The following is a 16,793-nucleotide window of genomic DNA, read 5'->3' on the forward strand; positions in this document are numbered from 1 at the left end:
GATAGCAGCAATGCTAAATTTTCCATGCAACTGGGAGATTCAGGAACCAGCATAAGGTTCTGGGTTTCTGACCCAGAAGAGGTGCAGGGTGAATCACAGAGCTTGGTCCCAAATTCTGAGGAGGAAGAGGCTGCACTGGTCTTTGCAGAAGTGTTGGCTAATAGTTACATAGCCATATTCCCAAGCACCACAATATAATATGTACTGGGAATGCATATCAATATATACCTACAGAAAGAGGTGACACATGATGAAATGAAAAGTTACCTGCAGGAACTTGAGGTGGCTTCATTACTTACAAATGGTGAAGTTGTGAATAAACGGTGTAAATTGTAAAACCTTTATAAGGCATTGTATCTGCATGTATTTTTAAGCATATCAAATCTGTTCCTAGAAAACTATGTTAGAGCTATTTCAGAGTTTAATATAAGCTTATGGGGACTGTGCCCTGTATCCTTTTTTACTTTTTTTGCAAAACAAAAATTACGCAGTATCTTTGAACCTTGTAATGAAAGCTGAGAAAAGTGTTATTAATTAAAACAACAACAAAAGAAAAGGTAAAAAATAGCTTTTCACAGTTGTTAGAGATCTGGCACCTTAAAGCTCTCTACAGCTGTGATGAAGTGTTGTAAACCAAGGTTTGTCACAAAACTGCTTTGCTTGGAAAAATGGCATTTTCCCTATGGGAAAAAAACCCACCCAAATCCAGGAAGTGTCTACTTTTATAGTTAGTTGTCCATAAATGGAGTAGTTGATGACTGAAATGATATTATTTGGCCTTGTTACTAAATCAGCTTTAAAGATGTTGCTCCTTGGTTGTCTCATACCCCTGTTATCTCACTGGACTGGCCTTAGGGTCAAAGCACCTTCCTTGTTGCATGATGTGTGCTGAAACCCCTAGGACAGACTGCCTCTGCTCTTCAAAAGGAGGACATCATCTTGAGATGAGAGAGAGAGAGAGAGAGAGAGAGAGAGAGAACGCCATTCTCAGTCAGCTCTGCTGTAGCATCTCTGACCTGGGGGTAGTTTCAGCTTTTCCTCGTATAGTTATAGTATGATTTTATAGCTGTGATACATTATGATAGCTCAAACTCTGAGTGTGCCCCTGTTGACTTGTGGAATATAGTTTGCCTAAAATTAAAGCAGTGTAATACTGAGAAGTGAGAAGAAAACATTTCTGACAAGATCTCTGGTTTGAAACAGTGAAATGAAGCTGCTTAGAGATTAGGAAAGGCTGAGGTGGTCAGGAATGAATTAACAGACGTTCCACACTGGTGTAGGAAAAATTTGGTATTAGCCAGCAATGTGTGCTTGCAGCCCAGAAAGCCACTCATATCCTGGGGTGCTTCAGAAGAAGTATGGCCAGCTGGTCGAGCGAGGTGATTCTCCCCCTCTGCTCTGGTGAGACCCCACCTGGAGTCCTGCGTCCAGCTTTGGAACCCCCAAAACATGACAAACATGGACCTGTTTGTGTCCAAAGGAAGGCCACAAAGATGATCAGAGGGGTGGAACACCTCTTCTGTGAAGACAGGCTCAAAGAGTTGGGGTTGTTCAGCCTGGTGAAGAGAAGGCTCTGGGAAGACCTTATTACAGCCTTCGATACTTAAAGGGGGCTTGTAAGAAAGATGGAGAGAGACTTTTTACCAAGGCCTGTAGTGACAGGAGAAGGAGCTACAGTTTTAAACTGAAAGAGGATAGATTTAGATTGGACATTTGGAAGAAATGCTTAACTATAAAGGTGGTGAGACACTGAATAGGCTTCCCAGAGAAGTTCTGGATGATCCATCCCTGGATGTGTTCAAGGTCAGATTAGATGGGGCTTTGAGCAACCAGATCTAGTGGAAGATGTCCCTGCCCATCACAGGGGGATGGGACTAGATGGTCTTGAAAGGTCACTTCCAATCCAAACCATTCTGTTTCTATGAAAAGAAGATGGAAAGTCATGGAACATGCACAGCCTGCCTGTAGCTGGAGATTAACATACTTGTATGAGAAGTACCGTTATGACCAGTATCAAAAAGCTGATCTGCTCTCTCTGATGCCCTGAAGAAGCAAGGAAATCAGAATTAAAAAGCTATCATTTAACAATATTGTTCAAAATACTATTTAAAATAAATGTATTTCCTAATGATTTACAGATTTGGTTGACATTTATGAGATGCTTCAACTACCCGGTGAAGGATAATACAATCAAACTTACAGCTGTATGGTTCACCTTGTCTTTTGGGTAAGAGTGGTTGAGATCTTAAACCATTTTTGATAGACTCAGCAGAGAGAACAATCATCTGCATGCAAATTTTGGTCACTGTGATTACCCTTTTTATTCCAAAAGGTTTTATACAGCGTCTTTCCACAAAATGTTGTATTTATCGGTTAGTCTGTTCTTGGTTGCAAGCCTGATTAATCAATAATGTCTGCTTCAGAAACGCGCCATCTGCTGGTGTCAGCATCTTTCAATATTTTTATTTTATGGTGGATTTTATTACAATGGAGCAACTCTTCCATCACTTAAGTGGCCAAGGGAGCCACTCATCTCACCTTGCACAGATTTCCAAACAGGTGGGATTGGTGACTGAGCTTTTTCTGTTTTTCACAGCTACTATGGCTTATCTGTCTGGTTTCCCGATGTCATTAAACATCTGCAGTCAGATGAGTATGCGTCCCGAGTGAAACATTTCCGCAATGAGGAGGTTTCACATTTCGTCTTCAACTTCACACTGGAAAATCAGATTCACAGCAATGGAGAATACATCAATGACAGGTTTAGAGATTTCCTAATATTCTGACTTGGCTGGGATAAACAAATGCATGTTGTAAGGCATGTCCTAGTAATCTAATAATTGTATTCATTAGCTAATGGTAGATATTTGGGGTTTGGCTTTTGATGGGAATTCATTTCTGTTCTTGATTTCTTATGACTTGTGGAGCATGTGGAGAAGCGGACCTGTACATGCCCTGGTGGTTCCTGTGTGAGGATCCCCCAAGCAAACCCAGCTTCCTTGTCATCCTGAAAAACAGACTGAAAAGCCTAAATTAATGATGCTTCCTTTCACAGTGGGATTCAAATGTTTTCAGACCCAACACATGCAGCATATTTTAGGGGGGCTGAGGAAGGATGTACTTTCATCTCTGTTGCCAGTTCTTTTCTTTTTTTGATGAAAGACACTTCTGTGAAAACTCTGAACATTGAGAGGTTAGGATCTTACCACAGAAGAATAAAAGCTAAACATTACTGTAAATCAATGAAAAGCATGAACAGTTCTGAAATGGAAAACAACACTTTGGCAATGCCTTTTTAACTGAATCCAAACATATTAAGGCTTTATCTGGACTCTGCAGATAACTAGATAACTTGGGGGAAAATCAAACACAGCTGTTTTAGGTATCTGGTTTCTCTTAAGAAATACACAGAACAACCATGTGAATGGTCTCCTGGAAGTTATGGTGCTAAGTAATTATTATTTCCATATGAAAATCTGTATCTAAGTGAATAAAATTAATGATTTCGGTAATGTGGTTTTTTTTTTTTTTAAATATCATCATAAGAACGTGAATTTTGACACAGTTAAAGGTTTATGCATTGCAGACAAAAGATACCAGCTATCTCATTTTTGAACTATCCATAGCTTCCCAGTTCCACTCCTTTCTAGGAGTTAGATGTTCTCCTAAAAGCAAAGAACCATTTACTGTCAGTAACTGACAGCACTCCAACAACCAAGGTCTTATCAATTTGAACTGAAAATTCTTCTAAAACACTAAATCTGACATTAACCTACTCTAAACCACTGATTTCCTCTTTTAAACATACAAGTTTAATAGGCCTCTGACAGTTATTTGAGAGTCATGAAACATTTTCCACGGAAGTATGGACTTGTTTTATATTCTTACTCCACAAATGTTTCAGTCCTCCACCCACCCTCAGCCTCAGTGTTTTCTTCATTTTCTTTCTTAACTAGAAGATCTGTCGATACTTGCCTTCTTACTTCATTACATTTCTGTTGAGTTTTAATTCAAATCATTGCAAGACCAATTTCAATATAGTCACAATATGTTTCCTGTCCAAAGGTGAAAAGTGCATCCGAAGAATGTAGGACATGTCGTCTGTCATTTCTGTTCCAACTGACTAATCTAATTGCTAAATTTTCTTTGTTCACCTCTGGAATTAGGCTACGTTTTAAAAAAGAAAGTGCTATATGAAAAATGATAATGAGTTGACACTGAACGCCAGCCTGATTTTAATCAGAGTCTGTCACAAATGAGAAATGATATAATAACTAAAACTAATGGGCTGAAAACACCATTTTTCTGACCAATACACAAAGCAAATTCACTAGCTAGTAAGTCTTCCAGTAATAAACACACTTAGCTTTTGCTGGCCTTTCTCATAAAGAGAATTCCAAATTTATTTACAAGAGAGTTTAATTCCTACTATTTCATAGGTAGCATATTTTGTGTGTTCCTACTCCTAGTATTAGTTTTACAATAAGAAAAATACGTAGCTAGTCACACCAGATTTGATTAGAGCAGAGTTCAGTCTGTATTCAGAAGGCTTTGGTGTTTTATCAGTTCTTACTGGCTTATAACAGCTACGGCGCTGCTTTCCAGACCGTTGCCACTTCGGGTGAGGTCTGCCAGAAAAACTGCCTTTTTTTAGTTGTGTCTTTTTCCACACCTTCATGTGAAATAGACTGTATCACAAAAATCATAATGTATTTCTACATGTGTCTTTTTTTGTTAGCATAATGATGTTGTTTGGTAGAATTATACTCAAAAGGCTTACAGTGACAAGCTTTCTCCATGTTACTAGGCTTTTAGTCTAGTAACATTGAGAGTTACTGCTAGTAATACACTTAGTCATTGACGTTTTCTGTGAACTACTTGATTGACAGTCATGATGAAAGACCTAGGAGTTAAATGAGAGTCAGTAGGAAGAAGGTTGTTCAGAAATAAGAAAAGCTACTGACAGTTTGTTTACAGCTGTTTTATGTACACAGTAATTGCAATTGCATCCACAGACACAGGAGAAACAAACACATACTTCCAGTTAGATACCTATCTGTATAACTGGCAATGTAGTTGTTGTGTTCATGTTAAACTATTTTTAGAAAACATATTTTGACACTTGAACTAGTATGTTTTTCATCTGACCCTGACACGGTGCCCAGTGTGTTCATCTGGAGAAATAAATGTTCTTTTAAAATTTTCTTTCTTTCCAGCTTGTTCGTACTAACAAGTGCTTGTTTGTTCCAGGAGACTGAGTTTCTGGAACATGATCTCCCAGTTTCCGACTGTAGGTCAAATTACAAGTAACAGTGATTTTACAAGGCTATTCCTTGAACGCCATGACATTGGTTTTGGTTGGTGAATAAGGACAAGTAATAATGGAAGTATTATCAAAGACATTGTATTACCAGTTGTAGCCAGTAGCTATGTGGAGCTATTTGTCTTATTAATGCTTTCTCTGAACAATAGTGCTCTAGGATCAGCTAATCATTAATTATGTCTCCAGAATACCTTTAAGGAATCATCATTACTGGGGTTGAGACTTTTTAGACACGTATAGCTGCATCAGCTTGACCTGTTGCTCTTGCTGACCTATGAAGGTAGACTGACAGAAATTATGTGTATTGGGCAGGTTTATTATGATGAAGTTTAAATCAGTAACCTTTGAAGATTCACTCTTTAAGAACTGTGTGTTTGAAGACATCACTTCACTGAACACATACTTCAGGAACTGTACTTTCGTGAATACCACCTTCTACAACACAGGTATTACAAGAAATAACCTTGAACATGCGTTGTTCGTCTGTGTGTTCTCATCATACGTTTATAATTTCTGAATTTCTAATAAGGCATACAAGTCTTCTTGTAAGGAATAAAAAGCTATAAAAAGCAACAGGCCTCCGTAATGTTGTAACAGAAAACTGAAAGGATCGCACCCACGCCAGAGGTGTCACGGGCCTAATATTGACTCAGATAATAAGCACCTCTTTTAATTTTAAAAATCTCTAAAGAGATTCAGTCTCAAGAGGACAAAATATGTTTACTGCTTTACTGGTAGCTTTAACTAGTGTGCTTTTATTTAGTCTAAATGGGACTGGTGAAATCCTTTGTTCATTGTGCTCTCTGTGGCATGGGAATCTGCTACCTAATCTATAATCATTCCCACTCAGGTCCTAAGTATTGTAACAAAAATAGGAATGCATGTTTTCATATGTTAAAACAGAGGACACTTTTTTTTTTTTCCCTCCAGTTTAATAAAACCTAACTGAAAGTAGAGCATGGCCAGCTAAGCTTGTTGGAAAGACGGGTGCTTCTTACATGCTTTCCTGTAACCCCAGCAATCATAATAGTAAGAGAGGTTTCAGAGCAAGCAACGTCCAGGTTTCTTTGTGTAGAAAGAAGGTATTCTTGATTCAGGGTTATAAGGCTGACAGGAAGAACAGCAGGAAAGTGAAAGTATAGGGAGAGATCTCCAAAATTGTACTGGAAGAAGAACAGCCTGAGTGACTGCATGTGGTAACTAATTCCTGTTCAAGCTGAAGACCATGAGGCCTTCTCAGAAATGAAAATCAGTTTAATCTGAATTCTGTAGGAATGTTTCACTTTAAAAGAAGTCAAACCAAACTGAGCAAGATTGGCAGTCTCATCTGAAAGGCTGTCTGGTGTGGAAACAGAAGGTCTGATATTGAGCAAGACCAAGCGATAGAAACGTGCAGATACCTGATGCTTTTTATGCAAGGCCAGCTTGTGCTGAAAGATCTTAACCAAATACAGCCCAAGCAGAGCTGAAATGCAATAATATAACTTGTCTAATTCCAGGCCTTAGTTGCTCATTTTCATGAATTTTCCATATTTTTCTATTAAGATAAAAAGGTATCAATATTAATAGAAAGAACTAGTCCCATTTTACAAAGCAGTGAAAGCTCCGAGTTGTCATTAAAATTGCCTGAATTGGAAATGTTTTTAATCAAAAGCTTCACATGGAGTCAGCTGTTAGCTGAAATGTTTCGTTTTCTTCTTTCCACAGATCTCGAGCAATATAAATTTGTTGACAGCGAATTGATAAATTGCACATTTTTCCACATCAGAACAGGATGCCAGATTTCTTTTGATGATGACTACAGCGCCTACTGGATTTACTTTGTTAATTTCCTGGGAACTTTGGCAGTGTTACCAGGGAATATTGTGTCCGCTCTCCTGATGGATAGAATTGGACGGTTAACAATGCTAGGTAGGGGCTTCACTTTAAAACAGGTAACACCACCAAAACCTAAAGCTCTCCTGATAAAGTAACATGTTCTCTTTTCGAAGAATGTGGTTCAGAGAGACGTAAAAAATTCCTTCTGCAGGTACTTCATTTATGCAGCATCGTAAGTGCTGTTTTAAAGAGTGTCCTATTTAGAAACTCTAGGAACAAAAGGTTCTGTAGCCAGTTCTGCTTATGACATATTATCAGTCATTGCTCTTCTGTGCTGATATTACGAGACCATTATTTAGGCATCTGGGATGAGATTTGGTAGAGTGCTGATCATTGGCTTGTGTTTGCTCCAGCTGAAAGGAAAGCTAGATGTGCTTGGGTGTCCCATCAGCTAGTAGAGGTGACACCTTGGATAAGTCAGCAGTCCTTTGACTGTTACCTGTTTTGCAAAATAACACGTTTGAAAGGTATCTTCTGTGGATTATCTGCAATGACAGATCTGTTTTCAATCTACTTATATATCTATGTGGTAGTTCATTGTGTTCATTTTCTCAAATAATATCTCTATATAAATGCAATTCCCAATTGATGTTTTTGTTGCTACACTACATGAACAAGTTTCAGGTATTTGCAGAAGATGATAAACAAGGAAGAATGGGAGTAGTTTTCCCCAGGCAGCTTGCTTTGGGAGTTCAGAGAGGGTTCCATCCATTAATACTTTATGATAGATCCTGCTGTTTGAGGAGTTATGTTTTTTCTATGAGCTCCTTACAATACTTGTCTGCCTGACTGGTCTTTCCAGCAGAGGTCTCTAGTTTTTTAACTCATATATATGGATCAGTTATTTAGCTATACTGTGTGCATAGAACCGTTACATAAAACAAAGACCATGCTTTAAACACAGTTCCACTTCATGTTTGTTTCACCTGACTCGTACCTAGGTGGTTCCATGGTTCTCTCTGGCATCAGCTGTTTTTTCCTGTGGTTTGGGACCAGTGAATCCATGATGATAGGTATGCTGTGCCTCTACAACGGCCTCACCATCTCAGCATGGAATTCTTTAGATGTCATTACTGTGGAGCTGTATCCTACAGACAGAAGGTATGTACAGATACACCTCCCGTAACCTCGCTGACACTATCTCTATATACCAGCAGAAACAGTAAATAGAAATGGTTATGTATGAGCTTTGCAGAAGCAGTGGTGTTCTGAGTGGTCCAAAGGAATAGATTGTCTTATGAACAGCAGGAAGAAAAAAGGTAATTTTTGAGCTATTTGGTGTATATTTTACATCAAATATCACCGAATCAGGAAAATAGCACAAAGGTAGTTTCTTACAAAAAAAGGAGATCTAACTGCTATTCTCATCTAAAACACAGCTAATGAGGATATTTCTGAAAACAGTAATGGAATATTTCTGGGTTTCTCCTAGTGCAAATAGCTATGAAGGCAGTAGTTCCAAAACATCAATATAGCTGCATTTGTCTGTTGGCCGTGAAATGGTGGGGATGATAATAAAAATCACTGCCTGGAGCTGAACAGCATCTTCTGGAAGAGATTGTGGGTTTGAACCATGCTGAGCTGTTGATCAGTCTGCTACACATTTGTATGCAGGGTCACTAGGAGTGTACATAATCAGCATTAAGCAGATACAAAAATGTCTCAGACACTGCTCCTGACTCCTCAGGGCTCTGGGAGGAAATTTCCATGTCCTGCAAGCATTGCTGCTAGATGACATGGGTGGGTTTTTTTCGGATACAGGGTACTTTTTAATGCTGATCTTATGTCACTTAATGGACTGAAGGAAGAACAGTCAAGCCATACGCTGTTGTATGTTGAGTGTTAAAAGGTAAAAGCCGTATTTTCTTGAATAGACTGGGACATTTCTCCCCCCTCCCTGCCCTAAACAATTTTTATATAAAATTGCCCAGATTCCGGCCAAGGGAAAGTGTCCTTTCTCCTGTCACAGTGCTATTATGTCATTCACTAGAAGTTTCAAATATGGTGAAAAGTATTCCCAGTTTACATATGCATGATGCTTTACTGGCAAGTCTGAGCTTTTGGACAGAGATGCGACTGACTTTACTAGTGTCCATCAGGAGAGAAAAACTGTAGACTGGCGTCTCTGATTTCTTTTCATTGGCATTTTAAAAATATATTCTTCTTCACACAAGAAATTGATGTCCACTGTTGTGGTTGTATCAAATAACCGTACTAGGCAACTTATGAGTCCAAAGCACTAAGCTTTAATATTAAGTGCTAGTGTTTTTATTACACCTCATGAAATTGCTCTTCTGTCAAGAATTTTTCCATCATCCAAACTTTATGATATAATTCTAATAAAGATCCTTTAGAAATAGCTGTCTTTTTGGTATTCCTGAATGTAGCAGCCACAAATACTTTCTTGATGTAAAGAAAAATAATTAGAAAAGCCATTGATATTAATGGAAGCAAAAATAATCATCATTACTAGGAATGACAAAACAAATGAAACTGATATTTATTCTAGGGCATCTGTATTTGTAGCTAATAGTTGTTTTTATTAGTTTCTGCTAGCTTTGGGATTGTAGCAAATTCTTCCCTGGTTTTTTGTTTGTTGTTTTTTGGGGTTTATTTGTTTTGTTGGGTTTTTTGGGTTTTTTTAAATGCTTATGTGTGCAATAATAGCTGTCTGGAATTCCACCTCAGAAATTCACTTACAGCTGAGTTGTTGGGTTTTTTGCAGCAGCTCAGACAGAAAATTTGTCACTTTGTATTATCGATATAAAAGGGCTGATAGGCAAAATCTACCTGTGCCAGGAAAGACATTGCTGATATATACTGTAGATGAGATTTTTACCCAAAAGTTCTGAAAGTGATGGAACTGTCACTGCCAGTTTTTGCCAGTTGGGTTATAAGGATATGGCCAATTCTAGAAGTCACTTCCTATACAGCTTTTTTTAGACTGGGGCGAAGCTTCATATTTCATAGAACTATTTGAAATTTAATACCAGTAGGGACTCAAACAACTTGCTTCCCAGAATTTTTTCTCTTGATTTTTTTTTAAATCCAGACCAACTACAGTTTAACAGCCACCATTGCCCACCTCTGATGGTCCTATCTTTCCTTCTAAGACTCCTCTGATCTCCATAGCCTGGCACAACTTGCCACAGTTTCCTGGGAATTCCCAGCTTCCGCATGTAGCTGTAGGGCCAAACAGCCTTCCCAGGCATATATGGTACATGAAGCTGCCCGATCTGTATTCACATAGGAAGTCCTTCATATGGAAGATGATGCCCTCTTTTCACTACAAAGCTGCATCCAGAGTGAATCTGGGTCCTGAAACTGGCTCCCAGTTTCCCCCCAAAAGGCAATCTAGGAACAACAACTTCGCTCGCTCTGTCACTACTTTACTTTTCCAATGTATACCATTTTCTTACTCCCAATCAATGAAATGGCCACAAATCAGCAAAGAAGTTCAGCTGGAGGCTGGGCTGGTAGCACAGTGTGTGGAAGGAGGCCATTTCACGCTACCGCGCACAAGAGAACGGGCTGGGCAGCCCCTCCTTTTCCTCCTGCACAGCTCCTCTTGGAGAACAGCCAGTTGCCAAACCGCTGGGGTGTTGCCAGTGTTGTGCAGCGTAATACAAAAGGTGTTTCATAAATCGTACTCCAGGTTATTTAGCGGTCATGCTGGCTTTTTGCCAGGTACGGGTGTGGTGAGCAGTTTGGAAATGTGCAGTGTATATGGGACATGGCACACATTTCAGTTTGCTCTTCACCAGCTGCCCACAGAGCAGAGGTGAGGCTGCTTCAAAATCTTAGCAGGTTTGGATTCCGAATGCATTCACGCTCATCTGCCTATTTACATTTTAATTTACTAATGCATGGATTTGAGGTAATTAAGTATTGTCCTATATTCTTGATGAGTACTTTCAAATTTTATGCCATATTAGCATGGCTTTTGCCTGTGTGTTCTTATAAAAATCTCAGTTGATTTGCACAACTGCTAAAACAAGAGATATTAGAGGTTGTAGGGATTTCAAATGGTTCTCAGGTAGATGATGTTCTGTTAAAAGGTGAAGATATGTTACTAATCCTAGTCATAGGTAGCTTCTGTCTTCCAGATGACATACATGGTGGTAATGAAAAATCATTTGATAATTTTTTTTTTTTTTTTTACTTTTCAATACACAAATTTTAAAGGGCACTCATGATGACTAGCTATAAACTAGCTGATTTCCAAAAAGAAAGTAAATTAACTGAGCTCCACAATGTAAAGAACTTGTATTAGTCATCTTTTGCCTCATCTTCTTAACGGCCTCTGCTATTCTGGACTAGTCAGCAGGTTCTGAAAAGTCTTTGGTTACATATGACCCTTTTGAAGGCCAAACCAAAGTTCCATAGCTTTGGAAGCTCAGCTTTGAAGGAGAGTTACTAAATGTCTGGTGAATGTTTTTGGGTCCTCCTAGAGTGCTTTACTACTCTTTCATAAGCTTTCCATATTTTCCAAACACTGCTTTGAAAGAAGGTGGTGTAGAAATTGAGACATAGAGGAAAAATACATTGGTAAAAATTAATATTGTCCATCAGAAGAGGAAGGCTGTAGACTGACATGTGTGGTACCAGCAATCCCAGTCACTGAGCATTTTGGAAGAGGGAATGGGCTGGAATTGCAGCTTCCACTGCAGCTATAACTGCTTAGCATTTCTGCAACAAAAACCTGAAGGTGCTAAGCTGAGCACACCAGAAAATGTGAAATGCATGCTCAATGACTGTTTAGTTAGCTTTAAGTGACTTGCTCGCGTCATATACAAATTCTGTGGCAGGGGTAGGAATTGTATACTCTCTCCTGATAGCACTCATCTGCCTTAACTGTGAGACTGCTTTCTCATCTTGACATTCCCCAGCCTTATTTACAGTGCACCTTACAACTTCGGCAGCAGATGAGGGAATCTAGGTTTTCTTCACTACATTTATGTTTTACCCTTGAGCTCTTTTAGTTCTGTGCCTTGGCAGAGTGATGGGGATAAAAAATACTGTGTGATGAGGTAATTATGGCTTGTGTTGTAATGTGTGTGCCCAAGGGCCCTGCAATACTTTGCAGTTTCCTAGCTCTGTCTGTAATAAAATATGAATGGAAGAGAGTTGAAATTCTCTGAAGAAGTAGCATTTAGCAGATTTTTATGACTTTAAAATGCAGTCATTTCTTTTGCATAAATGATAAATGTCTTCTTGTGAACTAACTTGGGAAGCACCAAGTTTATAAGCCTACACTCTTGTCAAAGAGAGGATACAACAAATAACCCAAACTTAAACAGAAAGTGGAATACAAATAGGTTGTCTCCTGCAGAGTAAATCAAGGTCAGATTGCATCACATAACCAACAGTTCATCAGTTTTACTACAGCTGCCAGGCGTCTGGGTTTGAATATTGGCCAGGAATCTTTGGGATTCGAGGTGTGCTATAAAATGAGGTCATCCTGGCTTCCCTTTTTGTAGTACTTCTGAAATATGTTCATAAGGGTTTGGTCCTAATTAGGAAATAAGTCACTTCAGTTAATTGTATTTATCTTTTTCTCCTTTTCTTGAGCATTGAGACTCTATCCCCACAATAATAAAAATTATTCACAGGGTATCTTAAGTCCAACATTGTATTGTAGTGGCTGTCAGAAGAGAAGTTTTCTATTCTTTTGAGTCATAGTAGCACTCATCAACTTACAGTAGACTTACTGACAGCTATTTTCTACTGCCATCCTGTGGATGTGGTTCAACTGCATTTTGCTGAAATTTCATGTTAATGTTTTTAAAGCATGACATGCTGAACCTATGCAATGCTTTGGGCAGGAAGGCAAATTCCACAGTTTTATTGCATACTGAGTGCTATAATTGGCCAGGCTATGTTATGCATCTTTATACTCATTTTTTAAAAGAACTTAAGGTGTCTGGACATCAGAAAACTGTCCATAGCACATTCAGAAACTCTATTCTAATAGCCTTTGCATATTATCCACACCCATAAAAGTGATATTCAGAGCCTTTTTGAACTTGCTGGATAGGCTCAGCACTAGCTCTGGCAAGAAAGTTCTCAAATATCTGTGCTACACATTCAGTAGCTCTCCATGGCAGGACAATTAAGTTTTTAGGTACTCTTGACTATCGGCAATGGTAAAGTGGGTCTGAATTATTTTATGTAGGAATATAAGCACCTGGTCTAAGAAGGAGCATATGTGGCAAACAGGAAGCAAGCTCTTTTAATCTAAAGTCTTGGATAATCCCTCTATTTTTAACTGTTTGGACTCTTGCCATTTTTATGTGGGGCTTGTGTGAAAGGAAGCTAAGCATTTTTCTTTGTCGCAGCTTTCCCAGGAACAAGTAAAATACATTGGGGAAAATTCCTTGCCCCTAACATCCAGTTTTCTCTCAGACCTGACGGTTTCATAAGACTTCCACATTTTTTCCTGTCAATACTACAAGCTGTAACTTTTTTTTTTTCTTAAGGCAATCCCATATTGATTCACCAGCATTGTTTTACTGATGCGCCTGAATGACAGTGCTTAAACCAGTAACTGATCAATTTAACGGAAATTAGTGTATATGGTAATGGCTTATGGCTTTAGATTTTTTCAGTTAACTGATTCATGATGCTGAGATGACACATCACGTATCTTTGATCATTTGCAGACTTCCTGTACACTCTTAATATTTTCCTGAAACACTGTGGAAGAGACTGTACTAGTGCCGCAAGAGAAGACTATACTTGTACATGTTTGTGAATTGTGACATATTTATTGCATGGCTATTTTTACTCCCCTGGATTCAGTAGAATTAATTATAAGGACATGAATTACTACAGATTTTAGCTGATTTGCATCTCAAACATTGTTCTAAGAAAGATGTTTAAAAAAACAAGTCTGAGCTTGCTATCCCTAGAGCTCAACAGTTTGCTTCATGACTTTTTTCCAACCATTCTACACAACAAATTTATATTCAAACACTGCATTAAAATTGAAGGATATGAAGGCAGAAGGATGAACAGGGACAATGTTTTTCAGGTACAGGTCACAACAACAATTTACTTCAGCCGGTAAAAATCTTACTGTTCCTGCCAATGATGTGCATATTTTAGGTGAAAGGACGTGCCTGAAAACAGCTTAAAGATTAGAAGATTGGACTTCTGCTGGGTTGTTCATTTTGTATCATCAGAACATCAGAACAAGGATAATAAAAATGGGCTTACCTTGTCTTATTCTTCTTTGTTTATAATTTGATAATACTAATAGGATTAGCCTGATAATCACCCCTTACAATTGGAAAAATTGGTTAAGTCTAGATCCATTTTACAAAGCAGAACTGGTTTTTCAGTGCCAATGAATTATCTTAATTTTGCTCAGATATAAAAGATACTATATTACAAAACTGCTTTAAATCTTAATAAGGCAATCTTGTGTATATTACCTCCAATAGATGTAAAGCACAGTGGCAGCCCTGAATATGCTGTCTGTAGATCCCAGCATGTGAAAAGAAATTATCTGAATTGCTCAGAAAATTATATTCAGACTGCTATTATAGCTAGTTAATATAAGCAAATAGTATCTGTGAAAGAGCTTACCTTTGTAAGGCAGTATAAAAGAACACTGAATATTAATAAAGCACCCCCACATGATTTGTTCTATTGTCTTTCTAAAGATTTCCTCTCTGTATCCAAATTTGCTTTAGCTAGATCTGTATGTTCTTTGGGGAGTTTTGGTATCTTTCCAAATATACAGAGGCTGTTGATGACTAAGTGTCTTATTTTCTCTGTGCACACACTGTTTTTTTCCTGTTACTGTTACCTGGGGGCAAGTTTGGTTTTACATCAGTACTGGCAGCTGAAGAAACCATATTTATCTGTGCAGACACTGATCATAACCACTTACCACATTAACTTTAGAAATATTTTCTGTATGTAAATGAGTCCAAAATTAGAACAGTTCTGACTCTTTTCCTCTCCTTTTCCCCCTGACTTGTTTAGAATAGCTGCAACTTGTTATTATCCTATAACATATGCTCTGTTTTTCAGGCTGGCTGTGTTGGCTTTAACCTCTTCCTACCTTTTTGCGATCAAGTCTATTTTACCACAGCCTTTCCTCTTCATGTTCCTCCTTCCTGCCTGCACTGTTGTTCACCCTAGAAGATGTGTCAGTCTGGAGCTCCTTCCCTCTCAGGAGCTTCTCACCATCCTGGGTCAGCTTGTCCTAGATGTTCTGGGTTTTATCTGCCCTTGTAGTAGAGATGTTTCCATGGTAGAGATTTAATCTTCTTCTCATAGATTTTGAAAGTTTACTCCACTAGGGTGTGGGTTCACTGCTTCCTCCCACTCCTCCTTTGGGCCAGTGCCTCCAAAAGTTGTCCTTAAAATGAGCAAGTTATAACTCACTTATCTCCCCTCTGAGGAAGGCATTTTCAAGGAGCTGCTGCAAACATTCCTCTGTCAGAAAGCTTCACAACCAACAATTCCAAAGTTTCCTCATTGGCTGCTCTCAGCAGTGTGCTCTCTGGCAGTTATCATTGATCTGTACTGTGGGGCAGCAGAGCATATTGCTTTCAAGATTATTATCTCCAAGATGTGCATGTTTAGCTTTTCTTGGCACTAAATATTATGTAAAAATGCTGCAGGTTTAATGAAATATAGAAAAAATAGCAAGCAAGGGCTTTGAAGATTCAGAAGACATATATGAGTCTCTTCTGCTTGTTTTTTCACAGTTCTTCCTGATAGTTTCTGCCCTGCCATCAGAATGACCTGTCTCTCCTTCCTTATATATCACTGATACTTACTTTCATGCAGTATCTGGATGGGTGCTGAGTTTTACACAAAGAGGAATTATGGTTACTTCAGACAAAGTAACAGTTACTAAATACAAGGTATTTTAAAGAGACTGCAATACTGCTGTCAATTGCAAAAGCTGCTTTGCCAAACTAATAAAAAATATATTATAATTATAATCACCCAGCAAAAGAGACTAACTTGTGTCTTGTCCTGGGATCAAAAAAGGCTTACAATACGCAGAGCTGACACTGGAACAGTAAATATCAACTCCTCTGATTTTACTTCCATAATGTTTTAGGCAAGAGGGTTGACTTATGATCTGCAACCATGGACAAATAATTTTTAGCATTAATGGAAAAAACCCTTTTTGAATGTATGTCAGTTGGTCTATTCCATGTCTTAATTCTGTTCTACAAACATCCTTTTAACTAATTTAAGAATTTGACAGTAGAAGTACCATTACTTCAAATTCGCACATTTCTGAATCTTTTCCAGACTCTGGAGTTGACTCTTCGGGTTAACTAGAGTTCTTAGATTCAACAAAAGTGATTTAAAAATATACCAGAAGGATCTAGACCTATCTTCATCATTCTTTTGATGTAAGGTCCTCAAATGTACCAGGACTGGTGTAATTCTGAAGACAGCATGCATGTCAGGTACATCAGGTCATGGACAGTGCTGAAAACCCCTATATCCTGGTCGGCTATACTGGACAGAAGCTTTTACCTCTCCCTCATTATAAGGCTTGGATGTAGGACACCAGGACACATGCCTGATCAACACTATTGCGATCTAGATTGGCGGA

General features: G+C 38.5%; 1 protein-coding gene across 1 annotated transcript in view; it reads left to right on the forward strand.

The window, feature by feature from the left end:
• SV2C (synaptic vesicle glycoprotein 2C) overlaps nt 1-16,793 on the forward strand; it is a 116,206-nt gene that overhangs the window by 87,935 nt on the left and 11,478 nt on the right. The window contains exons 8-12 of the mRNA XM_056325302.1: nt 2,139-2,227; nt 2,597-2,761; nt 5,636-5,769; nt 7,031-7,234; nt 8,143-8,302. Of these exons, the coding sequence (XP_056181277.1) occupies nt 2,139-2,227; nt 2,597-2,761; nt 5,636-5,769; nt 7,031-7,234; nt 8,143-8,302 (752 nt within the window). The remainder of the gene's footprint in view (nt 1-2,138; nt 2,228-2,596; nt 2,762-5,635; nt 5,770-7,030; nt 7,235-8,142; nt 8,303-16,793) is intronic.

This window comes from Falco biarmicus, chromosome Z (assembly GCF_023638135.1).
Source record: "Falco biarmicus isolate bFalBia1 chromosome Z, bFalBia1.pri, whole genome shotgun sequence".
NCBI lineage: Eukaryota > Metazoa > Chordata > Aves > Falconiformes > Falconidae > Falco > Falco biarmicus.